The sequence below is a fragment of the Lipotes vexillifer genome, unplaced genomic scaffold (assembly GCF_000442215.2).
Source record: "Lipotes vexillifer unplaced genomic scaffold, Lipotes_vexillifer_v1.1 scaffold717, whole genome shotgun sequence".
In the NCBI taxonomy this organism is placed as follows: domain Eukaryota; kingdom Metazoa; phylum Chordata; class Mammalia; order Artiodactyla; family Lipotidae; genus Lipotes; species Lipotes vexillifer.
In genome coordinates, this window is record NW_006798707.1 from 411889 (window position 1) to 429860 (window position 17972).

At 44.7% G+C, this 17972-nt stretch overlaps 1 protein-coding gene across 1 annotated transcript in view; it reads right to left on the bottom strand.

The window, feature by feature from the left end:
• Positions 1-419: 419 nt before the first annotated feature.
• HADHA (hydroxyacyl-CoA dehydrogenase trifunctional multienzyme complex subunit alpha) overlaps positions 420-17972 on the bottom strand; it is a 48157-nt gene continuing 30604 nt past the window's right edge. Inside the window, exons 11-20 of the mRNA XM_007470797.1 lie at positions 16590-16699; positions 12670-12804; positions 10419-10590; positions 6879-6965; positions 3990-4130; positions 3526-3594; positions 2549-2744; positions 1731-1845; positions 1029-1174; positions 420-941 (exon numbers count right to left, since the gene is read on the bottom strand). Of these exons, the coding sequence (XP_007470859.1) occupies positions 796-941; positions 1029-1174; positions 1731-1845; positions 2549-2744; positions 3526-3594; positions 3990-4130; positions 6879-6965; positions 10419-10590; positions 12670-12804; positions 16590-16699 (1317 nt within the window). The 3' untranslated portion in view covers positions 420-795. The remainder of the gene's footprint in view (positions 942-1028; positions 1175-1730; positions 1846-2548; positions 2745-3525; positions 3595-3989; positions 4131-6878; positions 6966-10418; positions 10591-12669; positions 12805-16589; positions 16700-17972) is intronic.

Sequence of the window (17972 nt, forward strand, 5' to 3'; positions counted from 1 at the left end):
AGACGTGCAGGATACACTGGCCAGGAAAACGTCACCTCCTCTGCTTAATGCCAACGTTCTGCAAACATCCTGAGGTGCGCACATGAATGAGTCACACCGAGAAAAGAACTGGGTAAAACTGTGCAACGGAAAGGAGTCTCGTATATGCTGGCCCTCCACACCTCTCCCACTGTTCTGCTTAGCCAGGGCCTCTTCCCCACTGTAAGCAGAAGCCCAGCCAAAGCATTCAAATACAGTTGGTTTAAAAGGCTTTAGGCTCATAAAATCCCACTTTCCATCAACACAGTTTCTCTCTTAAGGTGCTGCCCCAGTACACTCCTACCCTGAAGCACAGGGCTTATTCCAGCTCACCCCTTGAAGGAAAGGGGGTTAAACCACAAGGGCAAAGACAAGAGAAAGCAGTAGGCAGGCAGAGAAGCTGATAAAGTGTTTGATTTTTATCGTTAAGTATTTGGCTGGGTGCAGAACTGCCCTCACCACCGTCGGCCACCACTGGTCTCCCGGGAGGAACAGGCAGCAAGGATGGCTCCAGAGACGCTGCTACTCGGGGCCTCAGGGCTTACAAATTCGTGAGCACAGAGGTTCCACCTTCCGACATGAAGTACAAACTGCTTCACAGCCAGACTTCCCTGGGCGGGAGAGATGCTCACAGCTGAAGGCACGTTAATCAAGGCGCTCACCCAAGGCCAGAATTTGTTCTCCCGGTTACTCTGATAAACCTAGATGCCACTCTGTTGAGAACCAGCACTGCCGTGGTTGGCGTTAGTGGGTGAGTGAGCAGGGTTCAGGGCCTGCTCACTGGTAGAACTTCTTGTTAGGGCTGCTGGCGTGGTCCATAAGCAGCTGGCACGGGGTGAACTGTTTTCCATAGGCAGCCTCGTACTTCCGGAGCCGGTCCACTATCTTCTGAGCACCATACAGATCCACAAAGCGGAAGGGCCCTAAGAGGAGAAACAGGATGTTGTTGAAGGAGAAGTGAAACGAGCTCCGGGATGAAGCGAGCTACCTTCCTGACTTGCAAGACCGACCTCCAAGACTGGGGGGGAAGCCAAGCCCGAAGACGGCGCCGATGTCTCCCTCTGTAGGCGTGGCCAAGACCCCTTCCTGCAGGCACAGGACAGCCTCGTTCACAAATCTGGTCACCAGGCGGTACTGGATGTCTTCGTCCGAGGAGCTGCCAACAGGGAGAGACATTCAGGGAGGGGCAGGGTAAGAGGGGAGGACGCAGGCGCCCTGGTGCAGAACGGGAGTGAGGGCTGGTGCTGCTGGAGCTCCAGGCAAGCCCTAGTGAACCTCCAATGCTAGAGGAGGTGCTGCCCTTGGAAAAAGACAGCAGAGGGCTACTTGCCCTAATTAACCCGAAGCTGGGCACTGAGAACAGGGTCCGGCGGGGTAGACGGCATCTCTTCACGTCAGCAGCTGCTGATTACAAATGATAATAAACAGTGTGTAGGGTGAGCAGGCCTAGGAGAACCGTCTTTCTAGTTGCTCTCTGGGACCCTCAGAGGGAAGGCTTCCCAAGGGGTCTTCCCAAAGCTGGGCTGCAGTCCTTACCCTGAGGCCTGGTAGAGGACGAGGTGGACTGTGGAAGGGCAAAAAGTGTTAAGCATCAGGAATGTTCTCTCTGGTCACGTATGGTGATCGTAACAAAAATGATGGCAGAGGGTCCAAGAAGCTTCGGGCTGGTGAGAAACACGCTTCTGCACCAACAGCCCCTCAAATGAACTTACACGTCAGGCTGAGGAGGCGTCTTCAGACTTGCCAAAATACTGTCTATGTCAGAATTCAAATTCTTATTCTTCACACCCTCCTGGTAGATGTAAAAGCCCTTCCCGGACTTGCGACCTAAAAGAAGTGAGAAAAGGAAGAGTTAACAAATTCTCAGAGCCCGGGCCTGAGAGTTCTCTTCTCCGCTAGTCTGTTACAAAGCTCTAGCCTCGTTTCCGTATTCCTGAATTTGTAGATCTAGCCTACTCTAGAAATTGGTGTTTGTCAGAAGAGTTGACAGCGAAGGAAAAAAGAGCTTGTGTGTCCTGGAGCTTGGAAATCTGTGTATCTGGGTAGGAAAGGCCAGGTGGGTGAGTTTTAAGGTCCAGGTATGCAACGCCAGGCCCTAGGATGCCCAGGTCCTAGTGTTGATTTTGTTGCTACTTTGCCGAGAGAGAAAGCCACCTCTCTGGTGGCCTCAATTACATCCTCCACTTAGAGGTTTACTTCCTCCACAAAGGTGGTCAGACAACATGGAAAGCCTGGACGCGACGCTCCCGCAGTATCACGCGTGTAGTAGAGGCCTTGGGCAGGATGAAATGCCTGTCAATCTTGCATAGCTTGGGCAACGGCAGAGCCTCGGAAGGCCAGAGTTCTGCCTTTTGTCCATAATCTACAGGCCCAGCCTAAAAAGAGGTGGCCATGAAATCACTTTTAAGTTCCCTATGACAGTGACTCTATGTTTAGAAAACACATTCTTCCACGCGGGCCTTCTGCGGCTCTTTGGTCTCAGGAACTCTGTCATGAATGATGCTAGTTACGTTTCTGTGCGGCTACTCACCCAGAAAGCCCTTGGATATCATCTGCTTCAGCACTTCTAGGCTTCCACCTGCAAATCGCTCCCCAAACACTTTGCCTAGATTTTCTGCTACGTGTTTTGCTACATCCACGCCAACTTCATCCACCAGTGTAGCAGCGCCCACAGGAAAGCCAAAGCTTGTGGTCAGGGAATCCAGCTTCTTAGGGCCAACTCCTTCCTGGATGGGAAGTAAAGCCGGACCTCAGGGGAGGGCCGTCCCAGATTCCCCTATGGGCTCCTTGTGCTGCCCTCACAAACGGCCTTGTGCAGCACTCACTTCTCTTCTGGGTGCTGCCTGGCCAGGCCCAGGACTGGGACTGTTTCACTCAGGGAAGCACAGAGAGGCTTGGGAGCCACAAGGGGAAAGTCTGAGCCTTTCCTAACCTATAGAATTTTAGGGAAGTCTAGAGATGAACAAGTCATTCATTTCCTTCTTGTTTGCAATCCTGGATCTCAAGAATAACGAGATTCCACGCCAGACAGGGCTAAGTTTCCCGATGCTGAGAGAAGAGACCTTACCGAGGAGCAGTACTGTAGAGTCCTGTGATGCCCAGATCTGATAAGAGCCCAGTGAGGAGTGGCCACACCCTTCCCGCCAGTGACCGACCTGTACGGCCACTGGAGGGGTCTGCGTGCAGCAGAAGCGGGTGTAGCACCAACCTGACCCTGTTCTGGATGGGGACGCAGAAACCGCGCACAGAGCACGTCGGAGGCCTTTGGCTTATTGGAGCAGGGAGGATGCTAAGGGAGCAGAGGTAAAATTCTGCCCATTTTAGTGCAGTGTTAGCCCACAACTTCCCAGCCCTGTGTGGAAAGAGAGGGCACCAAAGGGCCTTCTTGGAGGAGAGACAGGAGTCAGTGTGTTAGAAGGAAGCCTGCTCCTCACCTTAACATTACCAGTTTGGAAAACTAGTTTAAAGAGTGGAAGATGCCTCAGACATTCTGAGATTGATACCAACCTGGAGAATTCTGATGACTTCAGACATCATGGGTGCGAGGCACCTGGTGGTATAGAAGCCAGGTCCGTCCTGCCAAGGGAGAGAATATGAGCTCATGGGCCCCTCAGTTGTGGGCACTTCCCAGGTCTGAAAGCGGTCTCTCTCCCCCGGAAGCCACTTCAAAACTCAAGGTGATTTATAATCTCCATCAGAATCCTTAACATTAAACTGCAGGGGAAGCCATAGCCAGGGGCAGCCTGGCAGACAGTCTCACAGTCGTCTGAAAGGTCTGGAATGGCTGGGAGAACCCGCCATGTCCCAGACCCTGACTCAGCGGTCTACCACTATCCATACCGTAGACCACCAAGGGGAAATCGTATCAAAAGCTGGTATATTTAAACTGAAGAGCTACAAACCAACCTGGAAATACAAGGAGTCTTCATGGAACTTTTCTGAATCTGCTGCTCTGACACACAGCTCCTTACCTTGACCACAATGATGACCTTCCCCTGTTTGAGACCAACTTCTACAGCAGAAGCAGTGGTGTCCTTCGAAGTGTTCTGGGCTGTGACGATCTCCAGCAGCTGCATCTTGTCCACAGGAGAGAAGTAGTGCATGCCAATCACCTGCAACGGGGCCGCGACACCGGCAGAGTCAAGAACTCTGACAGGGGAAACTAAGAGCACTCTTTTTTTTGCTAGGAAAGCACTGCAGAGAAAGGCGGTTCTAATACAGGAATACTGCTTGGTACCGTCCAGTGGGTTGGTTCCATGGTTCTTTGATTAAAAGTCCTGTATATTCAGGGGAGAGCTAACTGGAATTCTCTTCCATCTGCTTCTAGGGCTTTTCACTATGGGCAATGGATCCTACCAACAGTTAATGCCAAAATCGCAGCTAGAGGCCAAATTAGATTTACTGGGGAAGAATGAATGAGGGTTCCATTTATATTAATGATGCTGATGGTTTGGGTGAGAGGGTCCACTTTTTATGGGGTGTGGGGGGAGACAGGCAGAAGAATTACTTACTATGCTGGACTGTCAGAGATATATTTGGATTTTACGAAGATGCATCTCACCACCAGGATACTGTCAGCCCTTCATATCCACAGATTTCGCATACACAGGTTCAACAAACCGCAGATCCAACTGGTTGAATCAGATTCAACTGGTCTGACTCCTTGGATCTGAAACCTGAGGATACAGAGGGCTGCCCGTATTCACTGTACTATACTATTTTATATAAGGGACTTGAGCTTCTGTGGATTTTGGTATCTCCTGGTGGTCCTGGAACTAATCCCCCACAGATACCCAGGGATGACCTTACTGGGTTTAAATAACATTTCTCAACACTCAAATTCCCTCAAGGCTCATTAAACCAGTGACTCTCAAAGTCAAGTACCCAGACCAGCCGCACTAGCATCACCTGGGAATGTCAAAACTACAAATTCTCAGGGCCTCCCCAGACCTACTGAATGAGGAACTCCAGGGGCAGGGCCCAGATCTGTGTTTAAGAAGCCCTCCAGGGGATTCTGATACATGCTAAAGTTTGAGAACAGCCTCATTAAGCTAACAATTAGATAGTCTTCACAACTGAATTGTGAAAGAAGTCTATCCATTAATTTATAGTTTCGCCTCCACTCCCCACTTTAGCTATAAGGTATTAACTACTATCTGCCACTGACCGACTGCTTACTATCCACAATTCATTAACACATTTATCATTTATCCTTTCCATTTAATCCACTACAACTCGGTGAACTAGTCGGTCTAATTACCTAGATGAGGAAGAAAGACATCAGGAGGTTAAAACGAGTAGCTCAGGGTCAGTCAGTAAATGGCAGAGTGGGAGGCCATCAAGGTCGGCCTGTCTCCACAGCCTGCTCACTTCCCGTTGTGTAACACACAGGTCACTTGCATGTTACATCAACTTATCAATCCAAAAGTTGCTTCTAACCTCTTAATTATCCTTCTCCTTATGTCTAAAATACTTAAAAAGACAGGACCTGATTCAGACTGTAGTCCTGAGCAAAAGGAATTAGCCTTTACCATGTATAATTTATATACAATAAAACGCACAGATCTTAAAGTGTTCAGTTTGATGACTTCTGACAACTGTGTATCTACCCACGTAATCACTACCCCAAGCAAAACCTACTGACGTCGTTCAAAGAAGCTGTGCCAAAAGGTGGCCAGCTGTGTCCTGGACTGCTGGGACTTTCTCAGTTGTAGCAATGGAGGGCCTGTGTCCTGGGCAAACCGAGAGGGTGGGTCGCCCTACTTGTGCCCCTGTGGCCTTCCTCTTACGTGAATGACCTAGGCAAGCAGGTGCTAAAAGCTGCTCAAGATCCCTGGGAGCGAGGACTGCTAAGTGTGAACCTTGTTCTGCTCCATGGGCGAGAAGGAGAGGTTGGCATCAAAGGCACAGCAACAGGGGCTCCTCTGCTGCCCTCCAGTGCCGAGGAGCTGCTGTGAGTGATTACGACGTGGCCAGACTGTCTATCTGCCATTACTCCGCGTCTGTGTCTTCCCTCAGCTGCCACTTCTCCCCACGACCTCCTCCTGACATCACTGAACCTGCCTCTATCTGGCCCACACCACTTCTTATCTGCTGCGTGCTAGGGAACAAGATGACCTTGAGTTAGCAAGCTATTAGAATGGGAATAAAAAGACTTTCGTGTTTTTAGTACATGGACTTTGTATTAACAGTTTCAGCTGCTTAAAGGCCTTTTATATTTCCTGCCTACTTTTGGCTGGTTCTGCTTCGCTGAGGCTAACTGGTATCCTCCAGAGAGGCGAACTGTTTTATTTCTCTTTGAATGATTTCACTTGATTTCCCTGGTAGAGAGCAGAAGCCCAAAGATAGATTTCTAGGCATCATTCCAGATACTCACTGTAAGTGTTTCTACATCCACCCCTCTCATGTCCTGGGCAGAAGCTCTAAGCAAACTGGGGTGGACACATCCCACCATAGCCCCTGACCTGGATTCCTGGATCTGGAGTTGGAACCAAACCCATCCCAGACAGTCACCAGAGTCTGCTCTGTAGCTCAAGTGTTATTTTGGAACATCCCTTCTTATTTTAGGGTCTATCTTTCAATACCCAAATGTAATAAACGTAGGTTTTATAGTCTGAACCTGAATAATAATACCCATTAGGGATGCAAATCACCGATAAAGGTATATTTTAGTTGTCGTTCACTTGTTCCTGCATCTCACACTGGTCGTGGTACTAGCCTTTTTGTGCCCAGTTTCTGGGACTACATCATCATCCTCATCCACTTCATAATCCATCCCAGTCCCTTCTCATACTCTAAGCCTTCATCAATGAGCCTGAAGCAGTAAAACATTTCAGGGTTTTCCTCTGTTCAGAATTTACCTTCTCAGGTCTTTTACTGACAGCAGCAATTTCACTGATCGGGAGAGCAGATGTGTTGCTGGCAAAGACACAGTGATCTGGAATCACCTGCAGGAGAAAAGCATTTAAGAATGTGTCATGTAGGCCTGGGAGATGACTGGAGTCCAAAGCAAAGCCAATGAGTGACACTTGGGCCCCGCCCACCCTTCACCTCTGAGAGAACCAACCATAACGTGCATGCCTATTTCATGTTACACATGTGTTACTAAGAAATGGTACACCACTATAATTATATCTACAGTGCATGAATACTATTAACTATTAGCTTTATCAACCTGCAGAATAGTGTCTAATGGAGATTCTCTCAGCATTCTGCCCACAATCTCAGCTTATTCATATTTTTATTCAGATGCTTGGATGAAAAACATAGAAGGCACATCTGTCAAATTTGTGCAAATCTGGGCAGGTAGAATCCTAACATCAGAGTTGAGAATCAAGATTCAAGATACATTCAACATGCTGAAAAACTGAGTGCAAAATAAGATCAATTATAATGAGGATGAAGGTAAAGTACTGCATTAAGATTTTATGAAAGAGAAGAAAGAGAAAAAAATAACTGAGTAGGCACCTAATGGGCAGGACCTGGGCTTGGCAGTAAACTTGTGTTAAAGAGCCCATGATTTTATTTAATCAAAAGTATAGGGGCAAAAAAAAAAAAAAAAAGTATAGGGGCTTCCTTGGTGGCACAGTTGTTGAGAGTCCACCTGCCGATGCAGGGGACGCGGGTTCGTGCCCCGGTCTGGGAAGATCCCACATGCCGCGGAGCGGGTGGGCCCCTGAGCCTGCACATCCGGAGCCTGTGCTCCGCAACGGGAGAGGCTGCAGCAGTGAGAGGCCTGTGTACCGCAAAAAAAAAAAAAAAAAAGTATAATGTGGGTCAAAAGTAGAGCCCAATGATCAGAAAGCTAACATAATCTCAAGCTGCATTATTAATGGTATGGTGTCTAATATTGGTGGTAAAATTCTCTATGAAGAGCAAACGAATGTCTCCAAAGATGGCTGGCAACAATCCTTCCCCTCTTGTACATGTGTGTCTCTCCTCCCATCCAGAAGCACAGTCTCTTTCCCCTCCTCTTAAATCTGGGCTGGCCTATGACTTGCTTTTACCAATGGAAAGTAGCAGAAGTGACTCTGCCAGTTCCAGGCCTTGCCTTACGAAGTCCACTGGCTTCTGCCTTGCTCTCTTAGAAGCCAGCAGCCATGCTGCAGAGAAGCTCTGGCTCGACCACTAAGGGAGGACAGGCCACAGGGAGAGGGAGGGGCCCCAACCAAGCTTTCAGCTGAATACAGTCCCACGAGTGCCCCCACTGGGAAGCCACGTGGAATTAAGAGCCAGCCGCCTCTCAGAGCCCTGCCCTAACTGCAGAACTGTGAAAAGGTCATTGTTTTTGCAGTGGTTTGTCACACGCCAAGAGAACACTGAGACATGGTGAAGACAGCAAAGGAGACAACCAAGACAGTGAGGGTCTGGAGACAAGAATTATGAAGATATCAAAGGAGTGAGTTTCTTTAGTTCTGTGGAGAGGAAGAGAAGTGAAGTTTTAAATCCCTGAGGAATACCACATGTAGATTCAGCTTTACCATTTTCCTGTAAAGAAAGGAGAGGCCAGGTAAGAGGATGGACTTGATGGCCTCCTAAAGATCCTTCACTTGAAATTCTTTGATTTTCCCAATACAGATCTGTTCTGGACCGTGCTCTTTTCCACCCTTTCTGAAAAACTTCTGAGTATCTCCTACCTTAGGTGACTTCACTAGCTTCTCTAAAAAGGTAAAGGCCTGGGACATGTTACATAAATAACTACAACATATGTAACACTTTGGATTTTACCTTTGGCAATAATATTCTTATTCTTTTCTTACTATCTGCTAAAAATTCATGATTCCCCGAATATCCTCCCTTTCCCCCAGTCCATGGACTTCACAGACATATAAAACTCCTTTTCTTTTCTTTCTTTCCCTTCTCTTCTCCCTTAACCTTTGTGTTTCCGTGGGAACTACTGTATCGATTTGTTCATAGTCTGCACTTCTCTTGATCTGATCCCTCTTCTTTGTCTCTCTTTTCCTTGATCACTGGCTTCCCAACTGCTAAAACTAACAAACTTTTCTACACTCAGATACTCCCAAATCCTGATTTTCCAAAAGCAAATACCATCACCCAGTCAGGTGGCAAATGCTCTTTTAGTGGTAAAAGGCTCTGTCTGTTTTTGCCACCCTTCAGTCTACCTTCCATTGGCCCAGCAGGGCCCCCAAAGCCCCGGGAACGTTGTGTCCATTTCTCTGCTGCAGTGCCACCTTGCACAGAGAGAACACACACCTACCCAGCTCTTCTGAATTCACTCCCTCAGCTGAACCTACATTATACTCTACTTAAAGAAAAGATTTTGTTTGTTTGATTTTTGTGTTTTTTTGCGGTACACGGGCCTCTCACTGCTGTGGCCTCTCCCGTTGCGGAGCACAGGCTCCGGACGCGCAGGCCCAGTGGCCATGGCTCACGGGCCCAGCCGCTCTGCGGCACGTGGGATCCTCCCGGACCAGGGCACGAACCCACGTCCCCTGCATCGGCAGGCGGACTCCCAACCACTGCGCCACCAGGGAAGCCCAAGAAAAGATTTTGGAATGTGTGTTTCACAAGTGGAATCCATCCCAAACTGATCTGCTTGTCTTTAGTTTCTAAACCCTTCTTAGGTTCATTCTTTAGTAGAGCAGAGATTGTCCTCCCATGGAAGGGAGTCTTAGGAGTACAGCCCACTACTCAAGACACCCCAGAATGCTGCAAAGTCAGTGTCATTTTATTTACACCATTTACTAACCTACACTGTTTATTTAACTGTACCCGGTTCTACCTCCTGCCTGGATTATTGCCATCTCTTCTTTCCTTCTTTCCTCTTTCTTCATACCACCCAGTTCAAGTACTTGTTTTGTTCATATCATCCCATATCAAGAGTTGACTACGCACAGCATTTGGGCTCAAGACCAGAGTAGCATTTCCACAAAATGAGCATCTGAATCCTGCCTGGAGAAACTGTTTCTCCCTATTTCCTCTGCTGCCTAGACCTGAATTAGTTTAGTTATAGCTTGCAGCCAACCAATAATGTCAAGACGTCTGGCTACAGTCCATGAGGTTATTTGTATGTTTGGGTGACTGAACTCCCATGTAAGGCTAATGAACCCTGTGCTGAAGTTAATAAGCTACTTGTTTGTCTTTTCTTAGGACTTTGATTTGACCTTTATACAGTGTGCATGGGCTCACATAAAAACACATTTGGGGGACACAGTTTTGAGGGGCGCAAGCCTGTTGTGTCCCCTTCTGCCTGGCAAAGCAATAAAGCCGTTCTTTTCTACTACACCCCTCCAACAAACAAACATACAAAACCCCTTACATCTGGGAATGAATGGCCCTAAAAAAAGAACCACAAGTTTCCTATAGTTCCTTTAAAAAACCCTGTCTCTGTGTTCTCCACTCACAACACTAGGATTCAGTACAGCAGGCCCCTTACTTACAGCTTCTACTTCCTTGAGCACTTTGTGCTTAAGACTGAGGTCCTCAAAAACAGCTTCAATCACCATGTCAGCCTTTTCAAAACCCTGGTAATCGAGCTGCCCAGTCAAGTTGCTGAAAAAGGCGTCCCTTTCAAACGATGTTAGTGCTTTCTTCTTCACTTTATCGTCCAGTCTAGGAAAAAACACATCCCTAGTCAGAGAAGGAGAACAGGAAACTAACATTTATCGAGTGTCCATGGGCCAGACAGTGTGCTGTGTGCTTTTCACCAACTCAGGGAGGCAGCTCCCATTTTGAGGGAGCTGAGCTGCTCAAGGAGACTCAGAGGGACTTGTGGTCCAAGAGCGAGTTAAGCGAGGGTCCTAGGGTTCAAACAGGTTGACCCCCACATCCATATTCTTTCTACTAAAAGATGCCTCTACATGCCCAACATGCATAAACGGTATGACTAATAAAACAGTTAAATTTGCCAAGAGGAGCAAACATGAACACTAAAATGGCAAACAAGAGAGCAGCTCTAGTAATTCTCTACCTACAATAGGGGAAACAGCCAACACGGGTCCTAGACCACGAGTTTATACTTGCTTACATATCATTTTGTTATTCTGTAATTGTGATCTACCCCTCGGAGGACAGAGACCAAGCATTATGTCGTATATTCTTAATCCATTTCCTGGTCAGTACCTAGTAGCACATCACATTGATTACATAAAATATTAACTCAAGGTTTCTTCTTCCCCACAGAGAGCTAAAAAGGATTCCTGCTACTCAGACACTTAACTGATTGTTTTTTATTGCCAAGGAAAACAGGCTCTCTTAGGTTTTAATCTGACCGCACTTTCAGAATAAAGGACCTAGAGTTCTCCTCTGAAAGAAGAATGAAGCTACACCCCATTCACTAGTTACCTTAACCAAAAGAAAAATTAAAGCCACAAGGTAAGTTCAAAGAAGTAGTCAGTTTAAGTCTCTAAAGTATGGATTCAAATATCCTGGTTTCTGACAACCGTGTCAGCAGTCAGCAAGCAAGATTCTTGTGAGAGTTCAAAACATTATTAGTTGCTGTAATTCTAATGCCTACTGAAACTATTCCCGAGAGGACAAGAAATATGTATGTCCCAAGTCAGCTGTACAGTGAGGCGCACTCACCAGAGCCTGATGTTTCCAATGCAAAAAGGGAAACCCGGGACAGCTGGATCCAAAAGAGATCGAGGGGGAAAAGCTATTTTAGAGCAATTTCTCATTTTGGTGACTGTATGAAACTCTGGGAACACTTGAGTGCTGGCCTCAGGGCAATGGTGTTATCGAGCACATGCCATTTTGGGGGGGTCAGAATCTTTTACTACAATGCCTTGCTATCTTACATTAAGATAGTTGCTATCTGCCAACATGATTAAACCTGCCAGGTCCTACACAGTATTATGGTAGCAATATATGAGCAGAAAAGGGGTAAACAGACACTTAAGCTACATAATCCATTTAAGAAACAAAAATCTAACTCAACTAAAAGTCACAGGCAAGACCATCAAAGTTCAGCCAGCCTTAGACAGTCTATTACATTGGAGCAGAGAAATGAGCTGAAACAAATTCCCAGTTTGGCCAAGTTGCTGCTCCATTTTCCCCTCTGCAAAACAGGCAGTATGTGTGTGGGGTGGGGGAGAGGAGGGAGGGACAGGCAGGAGGGAGAATAACAGTCCCCGTTTATTAATTCAGAAGTAACATGGAGACGCAGTCCATAACATCCAGATATTGTGGAGCCACATCAGTTAACTGCTTCTCTATGGTAACGCCAGTCAAGAAATATGAGGTTCATGAGTTCTGATTCCAGCCCTACCTTCAAGATGCAGTTACATGTTTCCTCATATCCTTATCTCAGTTCTCTCTATAGACACAGTCATGCTGTTTCAATATTCTATAACAATACAGCAATTAAAATTCACAAACATGAGACTTTCTAGTCTGATACCAAAGTATAAACTATATGGCATTTAAAAATGTCTAATAGTTAAGGTTTTCTCTTCTGCACTCAAAGACTACAGACTCCAATGATGTTAATGATTTATAACAACACTGTCTGCAACAACAGCAAAAAAAAGAAAAAAAAGTGAAAGAAGGAATTAGCATGTCTAAAAAGCAAAGGAAATGAGACTTAACTATGGAGTATCCAATACAGATCATGTTCAGGAGAAAGGAAACTGTGACGGCAAAAACCAAAACACATGCTACTCTCCCAGCAAAGGCAGAGAGCAGGCTTACCCTCTGAACACTTGCTGCTGTCCTCGCCCCAGCGCGGCTAGCGTAGCATCCTTCAGTATAGTCTGTAGGCCCTTATCCACGGAGACCTGGGCAATGCCGGCCCCCATTAGCCCTGCGCCAAGAATGGCGAGCTGCCTGAAAGGAAAGGATGAAATGACTTTTGGTATAAATCTTAATTAATTCAGTAAAAGTGGGAGATTGCCCAGGTCATCTTCCAATAAACCAACTAAAGCAGGGACAACAATAAGGTATTTAAAATAATTTTTACCTACAAAAAGACATCTTTCATAAATGACTGATTTTCAAAGTTAAAGGCAAAAATCCATTAGGTCTAAAAGAATTGGTCTACCCAAGGAGACAGAATTATACTGATCTTCAATCATACCTGAGATCACTGAAAACAAAACAACATGGATTATGCTTAAATTAACGAGTATTTTTCTTCAGACAAAAGCCAACTTGCAGTGAGAGGCCTAAAGACTAATCTCTCTTCTACCAACTACTTACTTGCTGGTGATTTTGCCATTTTCCAGTCATCTTTCATTTCTCTTGAAATCTGTGCCTTTCTCACCCCTTACCTGGATTGGTTCAAAAGCCTCTTGGATGGTTTCTTTGCTTCCAGACCTTACCCCTCCCTCAAACACCTCCATACATGCACATTACTGCCTTTTCCACCCCTGAATTCCTCTTGAACTTATCAGGACCATTTGGCTTACCCCACAGTATTTTGGAACAGCTTCATGTACATCATTTTTGTCTCAACTAAATTCTAAGCTTTTTGAGGGATAGAGATCATGTCTGATGACACTTTTTAGTTTTTCATAGTTTTGGAACAATATGCCATTTTCCCATAAGTAACTAAAAAAAATTTTCAGAACAACTTCCTTCATAAAAGAAGCCCAAGTTTACAACACCGTAGACCTAAATTAGAGCTGTTTCATTCATAACAATTCTGATTATAATGTTCAAAAATCATATTCAAGACCTGAAAAGGCACCCTAACTTCAACTCCTGGGAGTATCTTTCAAATGCAGCTTTGTGATAATACACATTTTTATATGGTGAGTGTTAAGTAACTGGAGAACATGAGAAAATAGGGTAGAAAAACATAAAGAATAGGAGCTGAAAAAATTATTCGTGTATTTACTGCATCGAAATTAAAAATCTGCTTGACAAATGACAACAGGTATAGCAGACAAAGGATTACTACTGGGGAAAAATAAAGAACACACACATCAATTAAAAAAGAACCCGAGAAAATGGGCAGGGGTTTACAGAAAAAGAAAACAAATTGCCAATAAAATGTCCGATTTCCCTAATAATCTGGGAAATGCAAATTAAAACAAATATATTCTCTCCCCATCAGATTGGCAAAAAATTTAAAAGTAACAGTGAGGGTATAAAAAAATTTTGTTCTTTCATGCATGGTTGATGGAAATATATACTTTGCCCTATACAGGAGGTCAAATGTATTCAAACCAAAAATTGCATCTTCTACGACCCAGTAATTCTATATCTACTCTAGAGAAGTGCACTTATGCACAAGATGATATGCTGTGATGAACAGTCATACAATGTTTACGATAATGAAAAACTGGAAGTCATTAATCTTTCAGTAGAAGATGAAAAGGAACCCACATACATAGTCTCCAAGTCGTACCACTGACTAAAAAGATCATAGGATTCATACTGAAGGATTCCTTTTATATTAAAACATTCAAACCATAAACACAAAACATTCATCTAGTATTCAAACTTCCTTATAAGTTTTTTTAAAAAGATTAAGAATGCATTCTTTGCATAAAAAATTAATTTATAAAAAGAACAAGTACATAAGGAATTCAAATTATTATCTGAGGCAAGGGAGAAGAGGCCTAGAGAGACAGAAATGGAACTATTACTGACAACTGGGAAAGCAGGAAGGGGGATGCCCTTTCTTCAATGTTCTTTATTAAATTTTCAGTTCAACCTATTTTGCCTTGCGTACCTTATAATTTATTCTTCATTTCTAAGATGATGTTACCTTTTCTTCAATTTATTTCCCAAGTTAGGTCAACTCTTACATCATCCTGTTTTTCTGCCCATTTAATTCTGAGTTTTTGAACTTCTGATTCAAAGTGATTCGTTTCTTATCCGTAAATATTTATTTAAGAATATATAATTCAAGTTTGGAAGCATTCTGCTATAGTTTTGCATTGTGGCTGTTTTGGAGGGAGAATTTTTGTATGCTTAAGTATTTTGATTCTCATTTTCTTATTTCTTCTTACATGAGTTTCACATGCATGCTGCCTGTCTTTTCTGTGTACTGGTACACAATAACAGCTTCTCCAGGTGGTATTATATGCTATCTGCATATAACAGTAAGAGTTACATGCAGACCACAGTAGGAGTCAGGAGCGGCTAATCAGCTTAAGAGTAAATTTTTTGTAATTAAAAAAATTTTTAATTAATTAATTTATGGCTGCGTTAGGTCTTCGTTGCTGTGCGCGGGCTTTCTCTAGTTGCAGAGAGCAGGGGCTACTCTTCATTGCGGTGCACGGGCTTCTAATTGCGCTGACTTCTTTTGTTGTGGAGCATGGGCTTTAGGCATGCGGGCTTCAGTAGTTGTGGCTCGTGGGCTCAGTAGTTGTGGCTCGCGGGCTCTAGAGTGCAGGCTCAGTAGTTGTGGGGCACGGGCTTAGTTGCTCCACGGCATGTGGGATCTTCCCGGACCAGAGCTCGAACCCGTGTAACCTGTGCTGGCAGGCGGACTCTCAACCACTGTGCCACCAGGGAAGTCCAATTTAAAATTTAAGAGTAATTTTTGTAGGATGTGTGAAGAGATGCAGATTTAAGTGGCCATATCATCATTCCACTGCAGCGTGGAAGTAATTTATCTCATGCACTGAATGCAAGATATTGTCAACATTAGGTGGTACACAGACAACCCGACTGATACTGATCACCACGTGTGCTGGAGAAGCGGTTACGGTTGTATTTCATATTCTAATTTGGAAATCAGCCCTCTTGGCGAGAATCTTGTCTGTCTCACCCGGGCTTCTTATTGATTTCCTCTTCTGCTTTAGATTGCAGTCTCATTAAATGTGAGCAGCTAGAGAAGGTAGTAACATTAGCTGCTTTCACAAATCCCTCTCTGTAATTCAGGTAGACAGTGTTCCTCAACCTCAGCACTGCTGACATTTTGGACTGGATACTTCTTTGTTGTAGGGCTGTACTGTGCGCTGTCAGATGTTTAGCAGCATTCCGGGCCTCTGGCCCCAGATGCCAGTACCATCCCTCCCTCCCCAGCTGTGACAACCAAAAATGTTTCCAGAGATTGGCAAGTGTCCCCTGGTGGCAACGTTGCCCAGGTTAAGAACCACTGAGCAAGGGGGTGAGTTTAGGGGCATTACTAAACTTAAGATGCTGAAGAGCTATTTAGGCAGCATAACACTGAAAGGCTCACTGAAGAGAATAGATATGAAACAGGTAAGTAGGCTCTCAAATGCTTAGGCTGTAAGCTAAACGAAGGACAAGACTTTAATGACTAGAATGAGGCTTTACTTTTTTTAATGAGGGAGAAGTGTGAGTTCTCAGAGATGGTATCTCAAGTCACAGAGAGAGACAAGGTCATTGAACAGCACATAGTGTGTGTATTTGGTTTAGGAAGGGGAAACCTAAACCATATTTCTAGGGGACATCAATAGTGAGACAAAAATGCCTCTACAGGAGACATTAGAGAGGTCAGGAGAAAACTAGGCACAGGCAGAACTCTGAAAGCCAAAAATTCCTTCGTAGGAATAGGGATCTAAAGTGCTCAGGACAGAAGAGGTTTAGGGCAACACTGAAGGCATAAATCTAGCTCTATGGATCTTCAGAGACATCAACAAGCGTAGCATGTGCTGAAATCCACAGGGGTTTCCTATGTAGAGCTGACTTACTTAACCTCCTTCTGTGGAGCTCCAAATTTATTCTTCTTGCACAGGGTCTGACCACGGTAAAGTCCCATCAAGGCTTTTGATTCTTTGGTCATTGCAAGCTCTCCAAATTTCTGGAAAAAGGGAAGAAGAAAAGGTAGAACTTCTCAGTCTTGGAGACGTGGATTCTTTGGGGTCAGTTTCTCTGCAGAGCAGAGGTAACACATGCAAAGCCTCAGGTCCTGAGCTGCTGAAGTTGGTCTCCTGCTGAGCATCTTTCTTTCACTCTCCTCATCTGTACCACTTCCAACTGCTGCTTTGAAAGGTTCTGGATATAACTGAGCTCTCAGATTTTCTACACCAGAGGTTGTGGTAACTTTTTTCATGGAATTAGAGTGTCAGAGCCAAAATGGACCAATCATCTCAACCACCGCTCTCATTTTAAAGACTGGGAAGAGGAGGCTCAGAACTTGACCTTGCTCAAAGCCACACTGCCTCAAAGGGGCAGAAACAGAACTTGAACCCAGGCAGTATGACTCCCAACTCCAGTTCTCCTTCCAGGGTAGCAGGCTGTCCCATGTGATATCTACCACTTTAAAAGGACCTTAACACTTACAGAGAACAAATCTCAACTTAGTGGGAAAGAGCATGAGATTTAGAGTCTGTATTTGAAAGAACTGAGTTTAAAGACTGGCCCTGACATTTCCCAGTTGTGAAGCTTTCTTCATCCTTAAAATGGGAAAAACAATACCTATTTTACAATACTGTTGTGGGAAGTAAATGAAAACACTAGTAAAATGACTGGGCCTCAATGTTAGCTATTACCATCATCAATATTACTAGAATTTACTGGTACGATTACATGGTTGCAAACAGCACTTAAAAGAAGGAATCCCTCTAATAATGTTGCCTTCATGTCTGAAGAGAACATGAAACAATGTTCTACTAATCTTGGCAAAGTAGGTTCTATTCAATAAACCAGTGATTTTCAAACCACGGGTAGAAATCTATCAGTGGTCTTGAATTTAGCAGGTTGTGATAAGTAGAATAGATAGAAAATACTGAGTACAGTATACAGGCTAATTATTTTGGGAAATATGCTTCAATCTTTCTGTACATATGTATATGTGTACCTGGTGATAATGTAAAAGAATTAATCAGAGTGCACTGCAGTAAGCAACCCAGTATAAGAAATGTTTTCTCTGGAACTTGTCCTGAGCTCTTCAGATATCTTTTATTCTATTATTGAAGAGCAATCATCCTTCAATGATTGCTTAAAACGTCAAAACAACCCAAACAACTAAAATCTACAATACCACCAGCTTGTTAGGAAGTGGAAGGGGTGAGGTTGGTTCGTGTGTTGCTCTGTTTTCTTGTCTTAGTGGGTGCAAACCATTTCCCTTCATT